We start from the raw sequence: 24569 nt of genomic DNA on the forward strand, positions 1-24569 counted from the left end.
TGACTAAGCCGCTTCTGGCAAACCAGAGCAGCACATGGAAATGCCGTTTACCTTCCCGCCAGAGCGGTACCTATTTATCTACTTGCACTTTGGCATCCTTTCGAACTGCTAGGTTGGCAGGAGCAGGGACCGAGCAACGGGAGCTCACCCCGTTGCGGGGATTCAAACCACCGACCTTCTGATCGGCAAGTCCTAGGCTCTGTGGTTTAACCCACAGCACCACCTGTGTCCTGAATGTAGAATGCAGAATGTAAAATGCAGAATATAGGCACCCTATATATAGAAATGAGCAAATCAGTGATATTTTAGGGAGCAGGCTAGTAGGCGGTTACTTACATCATAGGAGCCTACACAACACAAAACACTGTTGCTGTATGTAGGTTTTATGTTATTTGTTTTTTATCTTATATTTTGGAAATGTACATCCAGTTTATTTTTTCCTTTAATTTTTTGGGGGGCCCCCAAGAGAGTGGGGCCCTAAGCTATAGCTTGTTTAGCTTATACGTAAATCCGGCACTGCCACCAGGCCCTCCTCCAACCCCCCCAACAAAACCATGAGCTATTGGTTCTTTAAAAATAACGAGGGTCCACTTGGGTGGTGACACTTGGGAAAACCTTGGCTCCTCCTTTCAAACTCTCACAATCATTTACTGCACATGCTGAGAAACTGCACAAGAAAACAAAAGGGCATAAGGCCGGGGCTTATTGGCTGGACAGAAGCTTAGGTATAGATAAACGAACCAGCACACCACAAACCCTGCACATGTCTACTCAGAAGCAAACCCCATCCCGCTCAGTAGGCCTTTCTCCCAGGCCAATTTATTATATGGAGCTGCCGTCTAAAAAAAGCACTTTGTACTGGAGCGGGCGGCGATTTCTGTTTCATCCAGCTTGCCCAGAATGGCAGGTCTCCACAGAACCACCTGTGTGCAAGGGAAGCTGGGAACCAGGACAACACAGTGGAGGAGGAGGAGGAGGAGGGGTGCATGCTGGGAAACTCCCACGCTCCTCATCCTATCCCCCCCCAGCGCGTTCTGGAGCCCTTTCACAGCCGTGGGATCGGAGCGGGGCGTTCTGGAACCCTCGCGGAACTCCAAACGAGAAGCCTCGCGACTGGGGCGGCGCGCGCTGCGGGGGGTTCCCTGCGCACATTTGGCGATGTCGTCATAGTCAAGGCTGGAGAGGAGAGAGGGGCGCGCGCGAGCGAGGGGGAAGGGCTTGTTTATCGCGGGGAGCGTTTCTGTCTGCTCTTGCGCACGGAACTGCCTGCAGTCTCTGGCGAGAGGGATTTACTTGGCTATACGGGGGTGGGGGCAGGTGTAGGGCGGGCGGTGCAGGATTAGCGACCGCTTCTGCCGGCTGCGGAAGGTGCGAATGTGTCCTGGCAGGCGCCAGAAGAAAGGGGCACGGAAAGGGAGGCGGAGAGCGCTCCTAGCCTCTTCCTCCAGGTCTCGCCGCCCTCCCATCCGCAGGACATGCCGGCGGACCTCTTCCCCGCTCTCCGGCTCGTCCCCTCCAGCCCGCCGTCTCTACCTGGGCTCCTCCTCCTCCTGCCGCCGCCGCCGCCCTCCAAGCTCACTCCCATCCTCTTGGCCCGGCCCGCCAGGCTCCTCCTAGCCCAGAGGGCCACCGGCGGCCTCAGCCCGGCGGCTTCCGTCCGTCCGTCCCTCCCTCCGCCCTTCCTTCCTCGCCTCTCCCGGCCGGCAAGGGGCGGGCCTGGCAGCCCGGCGGGTTGCTATGGATACCGCCGCCGCCGGGCGCGTTACGTCCTGGGACCGGGGGAAGGGCAAGGAGGAGGGCCGGAGCCGCGGCTCTCTGCGTCGCCGAGTAGGGCTTGCTCCCGTGTAAAAAAAAGGAGCGCGGGGCTTCAGAGGTAGAGGCTGAACAGCAGGTCTCCTCAGAAGCAAGTCCCGCCGTGCCCAAAGGTGGTGCTTGTACGCGGAGGGGACCCCTTGCCAAGCATAGGAGCGCGGGTGTCTTGCGCCGCGCAGGGTGGACTGTAGGATGGGCGGCTGTTTTCCACGGGGAAGGTCCACTCCCTGGTTCATGGCACCACCTGTTTACGTGGGGTTGGCAACAGGGTCCCCTCCGAAATCCCGGAGAGCCACTGCCTGGTATTGTAAACAGCACTCAGCTACGTGGAGCGAGGGTCTGGCTTCACCTAATGAAATATACTCGGAGTCGAGAGTGGATTTCATGCTCTTTATTCAGCTCATAGCGGTGAGGAGGAATAGAAGTTGCCCCAGAATGTATGCTTCATATACATTATTTTTACACAATGGGTCCCACATGATTGGCTAATTCCGGGATTCACCTGTAGGCCAATCTGGTTGCGGATTCACTTCCACCTGGAGCTGGATTGGGTGGCTCCTGAGGACCAATCAGACTGCTGCCTTTTGGATCCTATTCAACTCAGTACTGTACACATAACACCTAAGGTCGTTTTCTATGCTAGCCTATGCACATTTACGAGGGAGGGGAAAGCAGTGTTGCTCTAGGCAGGTTGCCGCCCCCTCTTATGTGATAAACACATTTCATTTTTGCTTGCCTTTCTGGAAGTCACAGTGATCCTTCAAGGCACTCGAAGACCCCTTGGCATGTTATCCAAATGTGTGTGCTTGCTCAGCATGGACATAGCCAGAATTTATTGGGGGGGGGCAGGCTTTTTGTTGGGAGGGGGCAGAAACAAGTTATCCCAGGATGCCCATCAGCCCTCCCACCCTACAGCCTTCCCCACCACCTCCGCTCTGCAATCCCCCCTGTTGCCCAGTGTGCCCCACCCCCCTTACTGAGAGTAGGGGGGGCAGAACCAGTGTGATTGGTCAGACAGTATACCCCTCCTTTTCTTTTAGTGTAAGTGGTATGGAACTTTGCTATGCTCACTTTCCTTAGGTTTGGGAGCTTTGGAGATATTTTTTAGAACTAAGGTATTTATATGTGCTTAGTGATCATTTGCTACCTGCATACAGTATTTGTCACCTTGGCTAACCAAAGCAGCACTCCTATACTCTGCCTCTTTCATTTCTGTGTAACAAACCCATACAGAGGTACCTCGGGTTAAGTACTTAATTTGTTCCAGAGGTCCGTTCTTAACCTGAAACTGTTCTTAACCTGAAGCACCACTTTAGCTAATGGGGCCTCCTTCTACTGCTGCGCCACCGCCATGCAATTTCTGTTCTCGTCCTGAAGCAAAGTTCTTAACCCGATGTACTATTTCTGGGTTAGCAGAGACTGTAACCTGAAGCCTATGTAACCTGAAACCTATGTAACCCGAGGTACCACTGTATTTTTTTACTTCCTAGTGTGCAACATTCTTTGTTAAACATAAAAGTTAAATGTATCCATGCATTGTTATCAGAAGCACATTCTGATTACATGCAGTAGGTTCCATCCCCCTCAGTAGTGTACGTTGGGTACATTGGTGGACATGGGCGGGGGGGAGCGTTCAGTGAACCTTGACACAATATATATACAAAACAGGTCTTGTGTTTGGAGAATTCAGAACTAACCAGAAAATCAGTGTGACCATGTTTCATGAACACTACACAGCAAACCAACCAACACTGGTGTTTATTTAAAGAGCAATGCATTGGAAATGAGAAAGAAAATGTGGAATGCTGTGCTGGAAAAAATGTTACCATCTCAAAGAGCTACCTGTCTGCCATTTATAACTTGGCTTTGGCTGCATGCTAGCAGTAGAATCACAAATGTGTCAGTAGCATAATTTTCACATTGATTTGAAGAGTGTTTACAAATGGCAGCACATTCTACTAATTTCCATTCTTTATAAGATACGGATGTCTTATAAAATGTTCAATATTTACAAGGCATTTGAGCATGTTTCTCCAGATCTAATGTCAAAAACTAGATTTTATTTTTAAAAATTCATAGTAGACACTTCAATGAGTTTAAGTACATCAGCTCCATGCTGGGCCGGTCCTGTAAATAGTGTCTGTTGATGAACCAAATTTGGATTGCATTGGATTGTATATAATTCTCTTAACATCCAATAGACAGTTCTTGCATTAGTTATTGTACTCAGACAGGGGCAGCCAAATAAAATGCAGAAACATGCATTTTAAGTTTCTAGCACCTTTACTATGCCAGATTTCTGTCTGGAGCAGCAGCTTACTATTTCACCTTACTGTACTCTGAAAGTTCATTTTTCCCAATGTAAGAATTCTGTGGATGAATCTGCCCCAACCGTCACTTGATGCATTGGGCTTCCAGTTTCCCACAAAAGTTGGTGGTTTCATTCACAGAATACATATTTTTTAAAAGGGATGGGGACAGTCTCCCACTGAGCAAACAAACATTTCAAAAGCATCATAGCTATTCCCTTGTTACCAGGCAACACACTATGCAACAATTTCTATTGCTTTTCTTTCTTGTCCGCTGCAGTTTATTAGAATTGCCCTTGTTCCAGAATTCTGGCCCACTGGTGCCAATACATTTGCTACAGTTTTTTAGCAGATTGCCATTGGCTTGAATAGCCTCTTTTGTCTTTTACACAACACCTTTCAAGGTCAGTTTCCAATGTAATGCATGCATGGAATTGCTTTTGGATTAATCTGTGTGTGTACACTGCACACATGTTTTAAAAAAGCATTTAGTTGACTGTGTTATTTGGGCAACTTATTCATTGATGAGCCTGTGAACTCAATTATTTTAGAAACCTAACCTTGACTACCATAATAATCTTTGCACAAATTGCATGAATGATGCATTCTAATGATATGTTTGTGAATGTAACCATGCAAATAACACCAAATGTCATGGATGGGGAAAAAATGTGACCTAGGAACTGGGCTAGCTTTTATGATACCTAAAGACATTCAGATGTAGAATGACAGTTCTTTGGGATATCTTTAAAAACCACATGTTCTTATTTCTTGCACTGTTCAGCCAGAATTGAAAGCGCATAATTTCATAATTTAATTCCTGCTCCCTTATATATGACATTTCTGTGCCACCCCATAACATAAAGACTGGATTAAATGACAAAAATCCAAAACATGGGAGATTTCAAGGGGTCAAAAAAAATATATGGATGTACCATGCTATATTAGAAGCAAAAAAGCTTGTTTTGATGAATTGGAAGAGCTGAAAAGATTCCATTGAGCACATGGATTGATAATATGGACAGATTAGCTACACATGAACGAATTGCATGTTGACGCAAAATAAGAATGAATAAATATGAAGAAATCTGGAATGAATATTTAAGCGATAAGGCGGATAGTGGTGGGAAGTAGGGGGAGGAGAGAGAGGTGGGAAAATATTTTTTAAAAAGGTGTAGTTGTAGGTATATCAGTGTATTCAAATCTGAATTGTCAAATTATGTTATTGTTATTATGGTTTTTGTTGTATGTGTCTTTTGCGGTTGATGTTTGTATTGAAAAAATGATTAAACATTTTTTTAAAAAACACACATAAAAACACTATTAATAAAATCAAAATCTCACCAACATCTCCCTGTTGGTGACCCACTTCACTTCATTTGTCAGAGGCACCCAGTATAGGGCCTCTATAGGGGATGCTAAGGTATGGGGAAGGTCCCTATGGGTTAGTTAAAATTGGTGGTTGATGTGTAAGAAAACCCGCTTCTGTATTTCTACCTAAACTGCACTATTTTCTGTTCACCCATTTCCTCCTATAAACTTTTTGGAGTGGGATTAAGGACATGACAAACTGTAGCTATACTTTATCACTGCTAAGAGCTGTTTTATTCTCGCCGTTTCAGTTTGAAATGCCAGGCATTACAAAACACAGACACTAATTAGCAGCATTAACTGGAAGAGTCAAGAAGTTGAGAATCTGACTTTAGTCATCCAGGCCATAAATTCTGAATCTTTGCTTCCTCTGCCAGGTGACACCAGCCTAATGTGACATATGCAAATGCCCCTTTGCGATAATTAACGATCCAGAAGATGCATATTCCCAAAGTATGGCTATATGCGTTAAATGGCAGGCTAAAATAACAAAAGTAATGGCTCAAATTAGTTTTAAAAAAGAAGTTTTGTGACAACGTAAAACAGATTTATAGCCTCTCTTTTTTTAGCCATGTATATGCAGAACGGGAAATAATCCCCACTGACTCTAATGGAATTTATTTCCAAATTCGGGGGGTGGGGATTGTGAAGCCCAAAATTCTTGAAACTTGTTACATGCTTTGAGACATTCTGAAACGTTGGCTTTGGAAAATCTCCAGGGTGAATTCCATAGTTTGTGAAGCAGGTGCTGAGAATGCTTCTGTATGCGTGCCCTGTCTGCTTGAACCTGGAACGCAGATGGTCCAATTGCCAGGAGACTCTTGGTTGAAGATTCAGATGGGACCAAGAGTTCCCAGTGGTTCAGCGCAGCATGTGGGCAGCTGACAGCAGAAGCTCTCATGGTGCAGCTGTGAAGTCATCTAAGTAGCAAAAGCATTACATGGACAGACCCTAGGGGTGGCTTAGAGCTAGGGCAGGTTAAGAGCTATAAAAAAAATAGGGGAGGGGATTACTCTGCGAAAAGGATCTTATACCAGGAAACTCCAACTTTGGAGGAGCTGGTAATGGGCTTTCAGGTCTCTGAACCTTTTGCCGAATCTCTGCCAAGTGAAGAGCTGGAACTAGGCATGAGTTCTGGGTGGACCCTGGGATATTTTTTCAGTATTGAATCAAGGGCATTAAAAGGAGGACGGGTTATAATTTCCAGAGATTTTGGTTGGCAGTCATCTGTCTCAGGAGACAACTGGAGGAGTGTGCCTTCAGGAGTGATGTCAAAACACTGGGGAGTTGCAGCACCTGTTTGTGGCTGTAGAGACCGATATGCGAGAGACATGTTTTGCTGCAGCTTGGGCAGATGATGGCATACATTTGTGCTGATGCAAGTGTACCATGACGTTTCTTCTTTCTGCACTCTTCTCAATGGTCACTCCTCTGGCCACTGCTGTGGATACACAACCTGATTGTCCCCAATCAGAGGTACATGTGTAAAGAAGGATAGATTTCCATAGGGTGGAGGGACCTCAGGCCTGGGGACAAATGCAGCTTTGGGGGCTGCTCTGTCTGGCTCTTGGAATTATGCCCAGACCACCCTCTCTTCCATGTTTGTTTTTTTAAAAGTCAATTTTATTAAGAGTTTTCAACATAAAATACACTAAAAGCCAAACTAATCTAAAAAAGATACAGTGGTACCTCAGGTTACATACGCTTCAGGTTACATACGCTTCAAGTTACAGACTCCGCTAACCCAGAAATAGTGCTTCAGGTTAAGAACTTTGTTTCAGGATGAGAACAGAAATCGTGCTCCGGTGGCACGGCAGCAGCAGGAGGCCCCATTAGCTAAAGTGGTGCTTCAGGTTAAGAACAGTTTCAGGTTAAGTACGGACCTCCAGAACGAATTAAGTACTTAACCCGAGGTATCACTGTAAATAGGAAAGAAGAGGAAAAAATAAAGAAGAGAAGAAGAAAAATAAATACCAGGCCCGCTATCAAAATTATATCTTGTTATTCCACATGCAGAAGAGTGAACCTTCCCAGGTCTCATCTGGGAGCTTCCCCCTCTTACCCCAGCCTTCTGCCCTGGGAGATCCTCTCTACCCTGTCCCTCACGCAGGGCCTTTCTTTCTTTTTTCTATCTATCACCTTCCTGTGTGTATCCCCATCAATCCAAGATAGGAAACTTCAAAAATCAAAGCACAGATATAGATAGACTTAACAGAGAGAGAAAGATAATAGAAAAACAAGCTAAGAAGAGACATAAAGTCAAAGAAAAAGAGGGTCTTCTGATTCTCTGTCAGCTGATTATGTATGTGACAATTATTAAAATATTCAAAGCATGCATTCCGGGATAACATCTCGCTGTCTTAATATCCAGCTTTTTCTCAGTCTGCTGGGTGTTGTTTTCCCAGTCTTCAGTCCCAGGCATCCCACCCCCTCTTCCAAGGCCAGACCCATCACTGGCTCTGCTTTTCACCCAAGTATTTTTGCCAGGTTGGAACATGTCTTTGAACTCCGGTTTTGCAAGTGTAGGGCAGTTGTGAATGCAAGGTGAAAGTTGATAGTTTGCTAAGTGAAGAGTTTTCATCCCTTGGCTGAGCTGGGCTTTCTCTTTATAGCAAGCAGCGGCACTGTAGTTTCAGATTTATCTATAATAGCTTGGGATAAAAACTTGCTTTATGATTTTGTAAGGAAGGTTAAACTACTCTCAATCCGTTAGACTCCATATCCTGTGGCATTCTCTGCAGTAAATGGCACAACTGACCTTGTTGTATCTGAAAAAGTGTTTTCAGCTTCCAGGTTTAGTGGTGATTGAAAAGTTTGGTGAACATAAAAGAAATAAGGGTCTACAGACAATGAAATAATGTGTGCTTTACCAAGTTTAGGGCTACCTGCACTACCAGGCAGTCTGACGTTCTGGAATATCAATATATAGCAAGCCTATTATGAGCTAGAAAAAAACTGTGAGTCAGTTCCCATGGCAGCACCCACAGCTGTAAAGATGCCATAGACAGTGACTCTGTTATGAGCCTAATGTTTGCAACAGCTGGATTTCCTCCTCCTCCTATTCATGAATAAGAAACAAATGGCAACAACGGGAGGCCAGCTGTCTCCCACTACTTACCCCTGATTAATGAATAGGATGGTAGAGACAAAAATAGACCACAATGTAAGATGCATGCTTCCTGGAGGCTAAACTAAGCCCTTGTTCTTCCAAACAGCAGCTGAAATGGTAAACCTGTTTCCAGCCAGTGCCACTTTAGACTGCAGGTGAGAATTCACCTGGCTGAATTTTCCTTGACACACAAAAATAACATATATATAAATACCTGTGTATAGAAAACTAGATGTCAAGGAAAAAGGAAGGCCCTTAGATCAGCGCTGGTGTATGTGCTTAAACCAGGACACTTGAAAGCACAATCCTATATATTCAGAAGTAAACCCAACTAAGTACATTGGGGTTTAATCTTGGGGAAGTGTGTCTAGGTCAGATTTCAGCCTTGGTGATTACTAGAAGTAGAAAGAGCCAGTTTTCAACATTCCCATATGACACAGGTAGGAAACTTGTGGCCCTCGAGAAGTTGCTGAACTACACCTCCCATCAGCTCCCGTAAGGGGGCAATGACAAACCTAGACAGCATCTTAAAAAGCAGAGACATCACCTTGCCAACAAAGGTCTGTATAGTTAAAGCTATGGTTTTCTCAGTAGTGATGTATGGAAATGAGAGCTGGACCATAAAGAAGGCTGATCGCCGAAGAATTGATGCTTTTGAATTATGGTGCTGGAGGAGACTCTTGAGAGTCCCATGGACTGCAAGAAGATCAAACCTATCCATTCTTAAGGAAATCAGCCCTGAGTGCTCACTGGAAGGACAGATTGTGAAGCTGAGGCTCCAATACGTTGGCCACCTCATGAGAAGAGAAGACTCCCTGGAAAAGACCCTGATGTTGGGAAAGATGGAGGGCACAAGGAGAAGGGGACGACAGAGGATGAGATGGTTGGACAGTGTTCTTGAAGCTACCAGCATGAGTTTGACCAAACTGCGGGAGGCAGTGGAAGACAGGAGTGCCTGGAGTGCTCTTGTCCATGGGGTCACGAAGAGTCGGACACGACTAAACGACTCAACAATAACAACAACAACAACAACATTGGGAGGGTTACAGGTTCCCCACTCCTGCCTTAGAATATCTGCCTTGAGCTCTGGTTTGGTGTACAATAGTCTTGGCCAATCAATGCCAAGTGGCCATTCTATTCCTGGTTCCCAGAGCGGAGCTGCTTATTATTACTATGTACACATATACTCTGTTAGGGATTGGTTGCATTTATTCATTTTTACTGCCCTTCATCAAAAGATCTCAGGGCGGTTCATGGAATAAATGAGGCTGGTCAGACTTTATACCAGAGACAGGGAAGTTGTGGCCCTCTAGGAAATTGTTGGACCACAAATCCTGTCATCCTGACTAGGGCTAATGGGAGTTGAAATCCAGGAACAACTGAATGGCTTGAGGTTCCCCACTTTTGCTTTAATCCAACTGTGGTAACGTATTCCACTGTTGTGCCTGCTATGCAATGAAACAATTTCAGCACACTTGTGAAAGCAACCAGAGCAAACATCTACCGGCTAAAGCACTTGCCTTGATGACAGCAAACACCTTCTGCTGTTTTAGATGGGTGTGCTTGTGTGTCAAGGAAAATGCCCTGTAATTCCCATAGCTGTATTTGTGGCGATGAGGAAGAAGAAGAAGTAACGGGGAGTTTGGCTCTTTTAAAAATGTCATTGCCCTGCAACTGAAGAGTCTCTTGGTAAACGTTTCCATCTTCTCAATAGTCATGAAACATTAGATGGATTTACAGGAAACAGATTCCCTTTTTGCTAATGATGGTAACTGGATGATTCAACGAAAGCTATAGGAAAACAGCACCAATTGTAATTTAAAAGTGATGTGATGGATGGTTCCACTATGACAAGAGAAGCCATCGAGGTTGAAGGCTGTATTTTGAGCAATGGACAGACTTGTAGTTCAGTGGTTAACTCTAACATTTAGTAGTAAATGTTACATTTTGCTACTTTGTTACAGCTTCTAGTCAAGCAAATAAATCATATATCTACGCACTTGTATGATATTAGGAGCAGGAACTGAAGCGACAATTGCAATGCGATGCTTCTTAATGATGTTTATATTGACACAAATGTCAAGCTTAATCATAGGTTATTATTTCAATTCTACTGAGTGCATAGCAGTTATATGGAAGGCTGAAAATGGCTTTAGAGCTCTAATTGTTAACATAGAGTTTTGAAGAAGTTGAGTAATGCAATGTTCTTCCATCAGAATATAATTTGTAAGGACTAATTTTTCTAGAGAAAATGTTCAGTATTTCATGAAAGTCAGTTCCTTCTCAAGACTTTATCAATTAAACAACTACAGAAAGGAAGCATCCAACTTTAGTCATCATTCCTAAATGGTTTCACAAGGCTGCTCATAATGCAAAATGATAGAAAATTATCCACATCATGGTCTTGTTTAGCCATCTTATATAATTTTTAGAAATCTGTCTATAACTGGAGTATTATTAAAGCAAACCAATTTCTGTACTTCTGTTTACATGCTGTAGATTCAGGAATCTGGTGCCAAATTTGATTGAGAGTCTTTTATCTTTAAACAAATGCAATTTCCATTTCTAACCCCCAATTTCTAGCTATTATGATGGGGGGGGGGGACCACATGCAGGTAGCACCTTCTGCAAGTTCAAGATCCAACTGGGTTTTGCGAGCAATTCCAATGGAAAGCATGCATGATAAAACCCCAATATGCTGCACATGCCTTGTTCATAGCAGCTAAGTCCTATCACCCTGCTCCTGGTTGCATCCTGACTCACAAACCTCTTTTTTTGCTATCCTCTGCCATCTCAGTTCCTAGAAAAAATATGTTACTTTATGCCCATCTCCATCACTTAATTATAATATCCACCCTACAGAGATCTGTTCTAGGCAGTTGGATCATGGCGAGTTAGATCAGGTTATGAAATAATATGAAATATCGTGTCTCTATTAAAATTCACCTGTAAATTGTGTTATGCTACACCTTTCCCAGCGGTATGCATTGGGAATCTATAGAATGCCTTGAAACACCAGCTGTTGTTCATGGCTGCAACACCCCCCCCCCAGAGCCTGACAGCCGATTTAGTTTGCAGTGACAGCCTCACCATGAGTGACAAAGTGCTGCATCCCCTTGTTCATTCCACAGAAGCAATTGCTTTCTCATTATGTTCTCACCCAGAAAGTTAAACTTATTAAGATGGCAAATACCATTGGTACTGCTTTTGTCATAGGTGCCAGTTTTTATATTTGGGGGGCAGCTTAATATACTTAGTGCTATGTTTTCTCTCTCCTGCCTGATGGCAGAAGAGAAACACACAAATCTAGCTAACTAGCTTTCCAATTTTCTGTATATGAAAGTTGTGAAGACACCAATGCCAGGATGCATTTGCTATGTGCCTGGAAATGTAAAAATGCAAGTTGGCTCCTGATGTCTATCCTATTATCCATCCATCCATCCATCCATCCATCCATCCAATGTATCAGTTGCCCAACAATAATTCTTCTCAGGGTGATTCACAAAGAATAATACAGCTTAAAACCACAAAAATCCACACCCATCAAATTCTATATAGCAACACTAACACTAAAAAGAATAATTTTAAATCCAAGAAGTCTAAAGATCATATGACTAGTAGAAATTAATACAAAGCCTAACAAAGGGATAGGGAATCCACGGAACTCCAGATATTGTTGGATTTCCATCATCTCCGACTGGGGATGATGCAGCCCAGAAACATCTGAAGGACCACAGGTTCCTCACCCCTGGTATAGCATGTTCCACAGGGTTGAAACACAGCATAATAGCAGAAAATAGAAGCAATGGCCCATGAAAGTAAAATAAACTCTTTGCCTGGTGCCAAAAGGACATTAAAGTGTGTTCCTGTTGAGCTGCTCTGAGGAGGGCATTCCATAATTGAGGAACCACTGCTCAGAAAGTCCTTTCTCTGTGTCCAGCTACTACATCTCAACTTGCAAAGGCATTAGGAGAAGGACTTCCATTGATGGTCTCTGGGCTCTTGTAGGTACATATGGGAAGAGATAATCCTTCCGATGGATTTTAAATGATACTTTTATTATTATACTAATAGACATTCTGCATGGAGTCTGGTCATGCAAAACCTTGCAGTCCAGCATTCAACCCATATTGATGCTTGAGGTGGAATGCAAAACTGCACCTTCTGCTTGTGGTAAAGAGGTCATTTTTTTTGGAGGGGGGGACATTTTGCCACTCAGTGAATCCCAATAGGCAAAAGAACAATGCTGAGTGCAGCTATCCTTCTGCGAACTTCTTTTCACATTGCATAATTACTCTGTGGTGATGGCCAATAGATCACATGTTTCTTAAAGGAAATTAGACAAACCCAGTGATTATTTGCCATGATGGATATGTGGGTTCAGCGTTAGTATCCAATTAAATACCAGATGCTGGGAGGAAGCCATGAGGAAAGAATATAGTCTTCAAGTTCTACTTGTATACTATCCAGAGGCACCTGGTTGGTCACCGATGGGAGGCAGGATCCTAGACTAGATAGACTTTTAATTTTATCCATAAAGGTTCTTCTCAGTCAAGTGGCAAGATGCACAAGCCTTTCAAGCTTTGCATTTTCCCAAAGATAATGAAAATTGTGTAATTGTGTGATACACACACCTTGCATACTCTAAGGGCTTGTTCCACACAAATGCAAGTTAATCAATGCCAATACTGACAATGCCATATGTGCACAAATATGAATCTCTCTCTGTCCCATTGTGTCACATCAGGCCAAGCTTTTTAATGCAGTGAATTCAGACATTCAGCTGTCAATCCATGTTGTACATTAATCAAGTCTAATTTGTGTATCTTTGAATCATCCACATTTCTGAAATCTGATTCTAGTTGCTAAAAGAAGCAAGTTCTGGCATCTACATATTTTCACTGGTTGTTCAGACATGAGATTCATTCTTGAGACCATTCACCTGACTAACTAGCAAATTTGACATCTCTATGTAATTTCAGAGGCTGTCACCAGTGTGGTTATTATAGGCAAGATTCTGAACATTATTACTGATGCCATTATATTATTACTGGTATTAATATGAAATTGCTTATTCATATTAACAATTATTTTGGATACAGGGATCGCCACAAAGGAGAATTATGCAAATAGCTGTCCAAGGTCCTGAAATACATCTCACTATATTGCTTGTCAATTTGATTTACCTATATTGGATTTCTTTCATAATGCTCATGGAATTAATGAACTGGAAGGAGAAGCTGAAACACTGAGTTAGAAGCTACCTCCTCCATTTACTAAGCTGCTCTGAAATTTGTAGGCGGTCTGGATGAACTTTTTAAGGAAAGAACACAAAGGGATTCACAGGCCAAGGAACAAGTTTTGCACTTCCAAAAAACGTTATCTCTTGATTCTCCAGGGACAGCTAACATCTGTACAACATCTACAGATCAGGTTTTTGTGTTTTGTGTTCAGATCATTACTACAGCAATTTCATGGTAAATAACTGAAACGTTACACCAGCATAGGGCATACACATTAACACACACACACACAATCATATAATACTACTGTAAATAGCATTTATTAGTAATAATGCAATATGATGACCTTCAAAGTTGAATATTGTAAAGAATTTGTTTTTTAGACTGCCAGTTTGATTTCGTTCTTGCCACTATGGTTGGGATGACCATTAGACCTCAGTCTTGGGATGCTCAGTTAGAAGCAGAGGGCAGCACTCCGCTGCTCGAGGCAAAGGAGAACACATTCAGTGTACAGGTCAACTGGACTGGCACCTGGATTTTAATACCTACAATAGCATAGCGTCCTCCATGACACCTGGGGGTCGTAGGGTACTTATGGGTGTGCAAGGCAGGCATAAGAACATGAGAAGAGTCTGCTGGATCAAGACAATGGTTTATCTAGTCCAGCATGACGTTCTCATAGGCCACACATATAAAGCACATGACTTCCTCCAAAGAATCTTGGGAACTGTTGTGATTGACACCCATCACAGAGCCTGCTGTGGCTGCAGAGACTGGTAACTCGTACCTGCTGTCTCCCACATTGTTCTTGCTGCGTTAGTGACCTCTCCAGGGTGCGAGCCTGGGTAGTGTGTATGGAGGTCCTGGGCTGCCCAGACAAAAATATACCCTCTTGGCCTCACTGATGTGGTCCAAAGCAGAGCAATATATTTGGCGCCATCTTAGTTGCAGGAGTTGCCAGAAGGATCTGTACAGTGTAGTTTACCCCTTATAAAGCTACCATGTCTGACACCCTTAATGAATTATAGTTCTTCCTCACCCCCAAGTAGTTTTGAAGGTACCATGTGGAGAGGGGATGCTACAGCAACCTGTTTAAGTCCTTAATGTAGCTCTGCCCTTTAAGTCTTCACAGTAAAGTCAGCAGTCGGACAACCATAAAGAAGAACCCACATTGAAACCTACCATCAGTTAATCAATACAACACCAATTGGTGCTTTCAGTCTAATTTGAGCCTCCTCCATCAAACACCGCAATAACAAGTACAGAGCGGAACATGAATTATTACTTGGTGGAATATTTTTATATTTCAGAAGTAACACCACCACACAATTAAACCGGGTGGTAATTACAGTTTAAAGGTGTAGAAATAATTCAGCAAGATTTGCCGATAGCATTTATGAGCTGCATTGCACTTTTCTGACCCTGGGTAGCTTCAACATGCAAAGGGAATACTACTGGCTTGTCATGAGCTGCTTAAGCCATTTGGAGGATGTCAAGACAACTTTTTTTTGGCACTCTTGACATAATGCTCTGTTCATAAATAATGAATTGTGAGTAGTCCCATTAATATGGGAGACGAAACCCTTGGCACTTAGAAAACTAGCCTTGAAAACACCGTAGACACCACTGCAGCCACAGCAGCACTGAAGTATTTTTTTAGTTCCAGTATAAAACAAAGGTCTGGACAACTCAAAAGATTAGCAATGACCTAATGTGATGATGTGAATAATAATATCCATGACATTTATTTTATTTATTTATAAGACTTCTTCCCTTCCCATCAGTCTAAGGTCCCAGGGCAGGTTACAACTGTAGAATATACAATTATAAAAATGGATGAAACCATTAGAATTTGAAAGCATGCAAAAGCATTCCAAATGGAACAGAAGAGTGACAACCATTACAGTTTAGAGTTTGAGATCTGTTCATTCACATCAGGTTAAATTTAAACATGTAATGTGGTTTTTCTTATATTTGCAACTTTAAAAAAAGAAAGGGATCAGATTTAATTGATTACAATGCCAAATACTACCTATCACTGCAGCTTTATACTAGAATAATGTGTTGTTTCTATATTGTTATTGATTTATAATTTATGACATGAGACTAGTTTTGGCAGACAGAGGTGGAACTGGAAAACCTGAAAGGAGTAGAACCAAAAGAGACCAAGGATGGCCACACTCAATTCTAGGAAAAAGATTACATTTTCTTTTAAGGATGTAATCAAAGCGTCACTGGGGTGATATCCATTGCTAGGCATACTCAGAGTAGAACCATTGAATTATCCATGATTTTAAAGAACTATAGTAATACTGCTGGCATTCATCTGTCTTGGGAGACAATGGAGGAGTGTGCCTTTGGAGTTGAGGTCAAGCTGTTGCAGCACCTGCTGTGGCTGTAGAGACCAATGTGGGAGAGACATGTTTTGTTGCAGCTGTGGGCAGATGCAGGCATCCAGTTGTGCTGCTACAGATGCACCATGGTGTTTCTTCTCTCTGTGCTCCTGCAGGCGGTCACTGCTATGGATACACAACTTGACCATCTGTCTCCAAACACTGTGGTCATTCTGCAAGGGATTCCTACATAGCAGTGTTGATGTTGCCAGCCTTTGTGTCACATTTGCAGAAATCTTTGTAATGCAGGGTTGGTCTGCCAATTGGCCTGGTGCCGGAAGCCTGCTCCCCATAGAGAACGTCCTTGAGGATCCTGCCATCTTCCATTCTGTGTACATGACCAAGCCAGCATAGCCGTCACTGAGACAGGAGTGCAAACATGCTGGGAATGTGGGCTTGGGATAGCATGTATAACTTTTAACTACATGAAACACGTCACCACGGATTACAAATTTACAGTGCAGCAATAAAAACATCAATGTTAATTACCGGCAATGTGTGATTTCATTAGGTGTCTTTGTAGCACTTCTTGTAATCTTATCCAAATCTGCATCTGAATGATGTTTTCTTCTGCTGAGGTCAGTGGCTGGATCTGAAAGTCTGAGAAACGGGAGCTGGAATTGGCAGGAATATAGAGAGCTGCTTCACACCAAGTTAAATTATTTGTCCATCTAACCCATCAAAGTCTACCTTGACTGCCAGACTCCTGTCTCAAAACATGACAGCAGTGACTTTTACTGGAAAATAAGGAAAAGGTCTTTATTCAGGCTGATAGCAGTACAGTGGTACCTCAGGTTTAGAACTTAATTTGTTCCAGAGGTCCGTTCTTAACCTGAAACTGTTCTTAACCTGAGGTACCACTTTAGCTAATGGGAGCCTCCCGCTGCTGCTCCCCCGCCGCAGTGCGATTTCTGTTCTCATCCTGAAGCAAAGTTCTTAACCCGAGGTACTATTTCTGGGTTAGTGGAGTCTGTAACCTGAAGCATATGTAAACCGAAGCGACTGTAACCTGAAGCGTCTGTAACCTGAGGTACCACTGTGCAGGTTCAGCAGCAAGCAAGAAGTCCAGAAGTCCAGATTCCAAAGCAAGGCAAGAGGTTCATAACTGAACGGGCACTACAAAGATGTCCCAACAGGTGACAAGCCTTTAAAGATGAGCCAAGGAGAGCACACTCATGGGACTCTCTCACCCTATGAGTCTGCTGTGCACATGTCCATGTCCTCCATCTGGATGGTGCATCTAATCCCACCCATGAAGGCGCCATCTAGTTCTTGGCAACCAGACTATGCCCTGCCCCTCTGTCTCCAGCTCCTCTGCCATCTGTTCCACCTGTTCAGCTGGTCAAAGTCCTCCTGCCTCCCTGATGAGGCTCAGTGCTCTGCCAGAGGGGCAGAGGAGGAAGCTGACAGTTTCTCCCTGACATCTAGAATCACAAGGGGAGGACCCCTCTCCTCCATCCCCAGGGGCCAGCCTTCTAGTCCCACATCTGCCCCTTTTTCTTTCTCCTCTTCCCGATCTGCCTGAGGCTGCCAAACCTGACAGAGCTGGGAGGTCCACAACACTGACTGGAAGAGGCTGTCTAGCGAACTAGGTAGAGTGTATTTCACCCACACCTCCTACTCAGTAATTTTAGATGGTATTGCCAGGGACTGAACATTGGACCTTTTCCATGCAAAGCATATGCTCTCTCTGTCTGAAGGAAAAAGGCATTGCTCTGTTGACCAGGCAGCAACATAAAGTCAGGCTTCCAGGGCTTGTCAATCCAGAAGTTTTATACTACCCAATTGCAGGGGCTGGTGTCGCACCTCCCCTGTCCCATTCCACCAATAAATAGAAGTCTGAGAACACACAATCCAGGCCAGTGCATTAGGCTAGGACCTCTCCATCTGGCCTGCATTACACCTCGCTTTGGGTTTCCAGCTTGTAAAAACCTCCTATTGCAACCAATAGGTGGTTTTATTCAAGAGTTAACTGTGGCATGGGCTGTCACAGCTGGAGAGAGGTTCATCCCACTGCCCTTTTGTGCTGTGACCCTCCCCCATGCCACACAATTTGGTTTGAAAACAGCCTTCTGTTGCTGCAGTGCAACAGTGCATTCTAACTGTAGCGCAAGGGGGTGGCATTTTCAGAGGGAATCACAGCTGGGGGAGGAAGCATTAATCTCCCCTTCTCCATGCACTATGACCCCAAAGTGGAAAACATCCATGTGCTGCAATTAAATCCTTCCGTTGAAGGCTGTTTTCAAGCCTAATTGACAAAAGTGGGAGAGATCTGTGTTAAGAGTGAGGCTGGCCAGTGGGGGAGGGAGAAAATGGCGGCCCCGCCTACTCTTCTTTTGGTCCCGCCCACCACTGACGTGCAACCCTCCCGAGATGGAAGGCCAAGAAATAATGCAATCCTCAGGCTGGAAAAAGGTTCCACAATTCCGAGGTGTAGACAGTACTGTGCGAGATTGACCACTGGTTTGGCTTGGTATATAAGGCAGCTTTCTATGATTCTCTTTGGGTCCCCCAAGGTCTATAGGTCTGATGTACTTTGCTGTTAGTGCTGCAACTAAAGCAATGTGCTTGAAGCTACTGGGACTTGTTTTCAGTGAAACCAAGGCTGTGTATACACATGGTTGGCTTAAAATGCAGCGAGGCCATTGTTTTTTCTCAGTTTGGATCACAACTGGTTTGGTGGGAAACACCAAAACATCAGGATATATTCCCGTGATTGTAATTTGTTTTAACTGTTTTTACTTCTGAATTTAAAATTACTGTAACTGGGACCTGCTGGTGATGGCTGGGTAGTAGTAGTAGTAGTAGTAGTAGTAGTAATAATAATAATAATAATAATAATAATAATAATAATAATAATAATAATAGAATATACAGGCCAAGACTGCTCTACTTCTTAAGCAGCCATGTTGTCAGGAAGGAGAGGGTTTTCTTTTCCAGAAAGACCAGTAAGGCACTTTTTACAAGCATTGGGCGTGTGTGTGTCAAAGGTGATTTTACAAGAACTCTTTCTAGGCCTCACTGATATCTGGAGAAGGTCCGGGTTTGGAACGTACCTCCCTCAATGTGGGTTTAGGAAAAGATAACCTCGAACAATCTAAGCTCCCCCGATTACAATCAGTGTTATTGTTAACATGACTGTAAAGCACAGCCTAATCTCATTCTGTTTTCCATTCAGGGTTGCTGAACTTGTGTCACTTGGAATCCCAAAGCCTCTTCAGACTTCAATGGGATTTTCTTCCATTCAGAGGAAATCAAGTCTTTGTCCTGGTCCCATAGCAGCAACAATCACGTTAAATCCAAGTCTGACAGAACAAGCTCATTATCATTCCTGCCATGTCTGTGTGCCGCCTGGCAACTCCTTTCCCTACTATATCGACAGCAACTGAGCTCCACGGGGGTGTCAAAATTAGGGAGAAAGATGGAATGCAAACTGACAAAACTTCATGCAAACTTGTTATGTGCTTCTTGCCACAACTTAACTGTCATTCATGGAAACTCTCTTCCTTGCACATACCAAAATGATGCCAAATTAAATGGTGCCACCATTATTTCCCCCTTTTCCTGTTCCAATAGCAATGTACAAACTTTGGGATGATTCCAAAGGCTCCTGGACAAGATGTACTGGCAGTTTTTTTAAGGAACACTTTGGAGGAAACGTAATGGAATGTTTCCAACGATGTTCTGCTCATGCAAGAGACGTTTGATTGTACAGTGGGACTCTCTCCCTCCTGCACTCTGATGTCCCATTGCAGATGTAGAACTCTGTGCAGTGCACAACTCAGTGATTCCCCCAATATTATACATTTTCTGGACTGCTCATAGGCCAGAGTCTTCTGAGTGGCTTATAGCATCAAATCAAATACAAAACAAGTCAATAAAACAATCTTGACAGAAATGTCATAAAAAACACAGCATAAAACATTGTCAGAACAGCACAAAAAGAGACCAGTATGAAATGCTGTTGCTCAACTATTAAAACACAAACAATGATGTGAGGGACAATTCATGGCAAACATAAATCATGGTTTATATGGACTGAGCAGTGGCATGCTTGAAAGCGATCTGGGCTCATGATGAACAATTCAATCAATTTGCCACTGACATGGTACAACCTGAGCTTCAAAAGCGCTGCTGCCCTGCATAGCTCCTTATGCAGTGTGTTTTGAGAAGGAGTCCATTTTAATGATCACCTTCTGGACTTATTTCAGTGTGTGTAATCATCTCTTTCATCAAATACTGCATAAATTGAATGGACTGGGTGTGGTGATCTGGCCCTTAAGGCAGGTATGTGGCAAAACAGCATTCCAGATACTTTGATTGCTCAAGTGACTTGGGCCTGTGGGTGGTTCAAACCCCTGCCCCCCCATGAACCAACCTTGACCCAGTGTTCATCATCCGAGAAGAGGCGCCCGCTTGCGAGGGCTGACGTCCCGACTTCACATGCGAGGCATAAGGAGGAGCCGGGGTGGAACCAAACATGGGGGCCATACAGCTCAAAGGCTAGTGGCTCCTCCTCTGCCTCCTCTTGTGCTGCCACCAGTGAAAGGCTGCTCCAACACTCCTTCCCCTCCATGGCAGAAAGAGGAGGAGGAGACAGCCAATGGAGGGATGCCACACTCAGCTCTGCGCTTTGGCTCTGTGGTTTTGGGACACTGGGGGAGCAGCCCCTACCCGCAAAATATAGGGGCCACCAAAAGGGCTCAACCCCCAGGAGCTGGCATCCCTGCACCTGAGACTCTGCTCTGTGTGTTTCCATAGAGGGAGGTACAGAGGGTGGTGACATGACACCTGACCTTCTCAGTGGTGGCTCCCCATTTATGGAATGGTCCCCGCAGGGAGGCACATCTGGCGCCATCACTATCTGTTTTTAGGCACCTGGCAAAAAAACCCATTTTTATTCACCCACGCTTTGGACCTTAATTTTCTGCTTGTTTTTTTAGTGTGGCGGGGTTGAGCTGTATCTGCTCATTTATATAAAATATTGGTGGGCATTTGTACACTTGTTTAGAACAAAAAGCATCTAAACAATGACAATGTGCATATTCACTATGTGGAAGGAAAAAATAAACCTCATATACAAAGTCTAAAAGCAACACCCAAATCACTGACTGGGCTAAGCAGCCACACTGCTAATTCCAAGTCTCAACAGAGTTGATGATTGTCTCGTTTTTCTGTCTGGGTGAGTGTAGTCAAGTGTGCAAGGCTGCTGTGATTCCGCCGTCTCCAGAACCAGCTGATCCTCCCTGGGGGGTCCTCTGGTGCCAACCTGTCTTTGACCAGAAGTCAACCCCAGAGTGGGAGGAACAGGGCAGAACCAGCAAACAACAGCTGTAGCAATGCAAGCTGTGTGCGTATGTATGAACAGCAAAGAATCCAGTTATCCAAAGCTGAGAGAAATTTCCTTTCAGCATAAAGAAAAACATAATGAAGAAATTTCCCCCTTAAAGATAATTATAATAAAAGGATATTTATCAGGAAAAGGGTGAATTGGTACCTGCCTACATTCAAGGGAGCTTTTTTTTTTTAGTCATTCATATGTTACAAAATTTCCATACTTCTTTTCAGTTGCAGAAAGGAATACCAAAGTGTCGTTCTTTGTCTTGCTCCATGAACACAGTCACTTCAAAACATAGTAAAAGCTACCATCCTCTAGTCCAGGAATGGGAAAACTTTGGCCCTTCAGATGGCGTTGAACCCCAACTCCCATCAGCCCCAGTCAGCTGATGCCAAAGGTCAAGGGTCAAGGGAGTTGTAATCCAACAAAATCTGGAAGGCCGTAAATTCCCCATTTCCGGATCTAGTCACAATGCATGCCTTGCTTGGATAGTATTTACCTCACATTGGACTTGTGCTAGCAAACCATGGCCAAGTGTGTTGGTTAATTTGCTGTTTATCTGTGATGAGTCTTGCACCGGCCATTTCGTGGTTTTGAATGCAGAAAACTTGTTCGAATGGCCTTAATATAACTGTGCATGGCTTTTGCTTCAGAAAGGAACGTTCTTCTTATGCCATGTGGAGGGGAAATAATCAAACAGGTGGTCTGCAACCACGGATGTTGCAATTCTATGCACATTTCCCATTAAATACAGAGGCAGTGGCTGCCCATTGGCACTGACAGGATGGAAGGAAGGGTGGAACTACCAGCAGTGCAGAGCTGGATTTAAGGCAGTGTGGGCAATTCCCCCACAGAGAGCACTGAGCCGGGGGGGCGCAAAATTGATAAGGTGTATAACTGAGAAGATCCATTTGAGAACGCCAGATTTTGGCCTCGCACAGGGTGCCATATTACAAAAGATGACCAAATTTGGTCCTGATAGGTGGAGCCTGAGCCAATGACAGACAGAGCCACCACTGACTTATTGTAAGAAAGAAGGCAGGTGAGCAGGGGCTGGTTGAGGGGCAGTGCTCCTCCTCAGCGGCGGAACTAGCCGCTCAGGCACCTGGAAAGGCCACATGCAATGCACCCAGGGTGTTTGAGATCGGCGTAGCATTGATCCGCCCGCGGTGCGCATGATCGGTGCAGCCTCGATCCACCGAGGGGGTGCGCGATTGGCGCAGTGTCAATCTGCCCGGGAGGTGCGCAATTGGCACGGCCTCAATCCACCCAGGGGCTGCTTGATCGGTGCAGTGTAGATCCACCCAGGGTGTGTGCAACATCAATCTGCTGGGGGGGGGAGTGCACGGCGCCACAGCGTCGATCTGCCCGGGGGGGGGGAGATTTTGTCACCCCTCCCTCAGAGATGACACCCGGGGCGGGTCGCACCCACCACGCTCCACCTCTGCTCCTCCTTTCACCCTAATGGACCCTAATGCACCCCCTGTCAGTGACAAACTCTGAAGTTGCACCTAAGAAGGAAGCTGCCTGATTGTCGGGAGCCAGAGTCAGGGACAGGTCAGAAATAAAACACCCGGGGTCAGTGCAGTTAACTCTTTATTAAAAGGATCCGAACAGCACAGGCCTAGCGATCACAACAACTCTTCCCAGTAGGTCCTACCCCAATGCAGCAGTGGCAAGGACTAAAGGTCCTCAGCTTCCCACCTGCAGCAGCCTAAAGCTCCATCCTCTTGTCTCTGTTGCTCCATTCTCTTCATTTCTCTGTGTGTCTGGGACACCAGGAAAAAGGGTAGTTGGTGGACTCTGTCTCCTGGCTCCCCTCCTGGCCCCCTCTCTGTCTCCTGGCCCTCCTCCTCTCCTGCCTCCGAGTCTGGACTGCCCTCTGCCACAGCCTCTTCCTGCTCACTAAACCCTGTTGCCTCTTCAGCTTCCCACACTTCCTCCCCCAACTTTGCTTCCTCTGAACTCTCACTGTAGCCCCACCACCAACCCCCTAGCTCTGAGCCTTCTTCCCCTGGGGGTTCCCCAATTGGCACCTCCCACCACTCCTCTGCACCCAGCCAGACCATGACATTGATGATGCTCAAACTGCTCCATCTAACTCAGTATTGTCTCTACCCCAATGGCTCCCCAACGTTTCCCTCCACGGACCACTAGAAAATTGCTGTGGGTCTTGGCCGACCGCTTAATGATATTTCTGCTTGCCGTAGCAATGGTAATGCACTGTGCTAGATGTTGTAGGCTTTTTAATGGAACTCTATGGGATTCAAGTCGTAACGCAATAAAATGCCATCAGAGAAATAAAAAAGCAATAAAAAGACAATTAAAAACAAAATGCATATTTATAATATGGGCATCCACGGAGCTGAAACTCCTGGGTCCCTCGACTGCAATCCAGGACCCTAAGCTTCACAGACCCTCCAAGTTTCCTTATTTTCCAGGGACAACAAGGGATTTACAGAAGCCGTCCTGGTTTCTGATTTGATCCTGAAATCTCCCGCTTTTCCTTAGGACGTCTCTATTTGCATCAGAGAAATGTTGGAGGGTATGTGACCACGGCTCTACAGAGTTTCAAGGTGGGAGTCCTTCCAAGGCCTGCTTGGAGACTGAACCCGGCGACGTTTCGCGCGCACAGCTGCTTCGCCAGCGCTCAGCGTTGGACTCGCCTTTTTGCGCCAACGGGGGAAGTCCTTGGCGCGATCCAAAAGCACCCGCCTCGCTGGCTCCCTCGTGGTGCCTGGCAAAACTTCTCCCGCCAGTTCGCTCTCCCTCTCCCTCTCCCATGTTTCCTCTTTTCCTTTTGCAGGGGCTCCCTCTGCAGCTCTTGTTGGCGCGTCCCCCCCTCCCCACCCCAGCCATGTGCTTCTGCCGCCTCCGCCGCTCCTACTACCCAGCCAAGCGCGCATCCGCTGCAAAACTCCACCTAACAACACTGCATTGCAATCTCCTCCTCCAGGCGAGGAAGGGAGCCAGTAAGTAGCCAGCCCCCACCCG

General features: G+C 44.9%; 2 protein-coding genes across 4 annotated transcripts in view; one reads left to right on the forward strand and one right to left on the reverse strand.

Annotated features, from left to right (window-relative positions):
* Window positions 1-1905, reverse strand: part of SPATA7 (spermatogenesis associated 7) — a 53660-nt gene extending 51755 nt beyond the window's left edge. For 2 of the 3 annotated variants that reach the window (XM_083502267.1, XM_083502268.1), the window contains exon 1: window positions 1534-1711. In XM_083502267.1, coding sequence (XP_083358393.1) covers window positions 1534-1585 — 52 coding nt within the window. In that variant the 5' untranslated portion in view covers window positions 1586-1711. Of the gene's footprint in view, window positions 1-1533 lie in introns of all 3 variants that reach the window. The other variant, XM_083502265.1, reaches the window with a different exon arrangement.
* A 21695-nt stretch (window positions 1906-23600) lies between these two features.
* The window catches only part of KCNK10 (potassium two pore domain channel subfamily K member 10), an 80034-nt gene continuing 79065 nt past the window's right edge, over window positions 23601-24569 (forward strand). The window contains exon 1 of the mRNA XM_083502388.1: window positions 23601-24547. The gene's annotated coding sequence lies outside the window, so the exon portion shown is untranslated. The remainder of the gene's footprint in view (window positions 24548-24569) is intronic.

This window comes from Podarcis liolepis, assembly GCF_965112155.1.
Source record: "Podarcis liolepis genome assembly, chromosome: 1".
NCBI classification, from domain to species: Eukaryota; Metazoa; Chordata; class Lepidosauria; order Squamata; family Lacertidae; genus Podarcis; species Podarcis liolepis.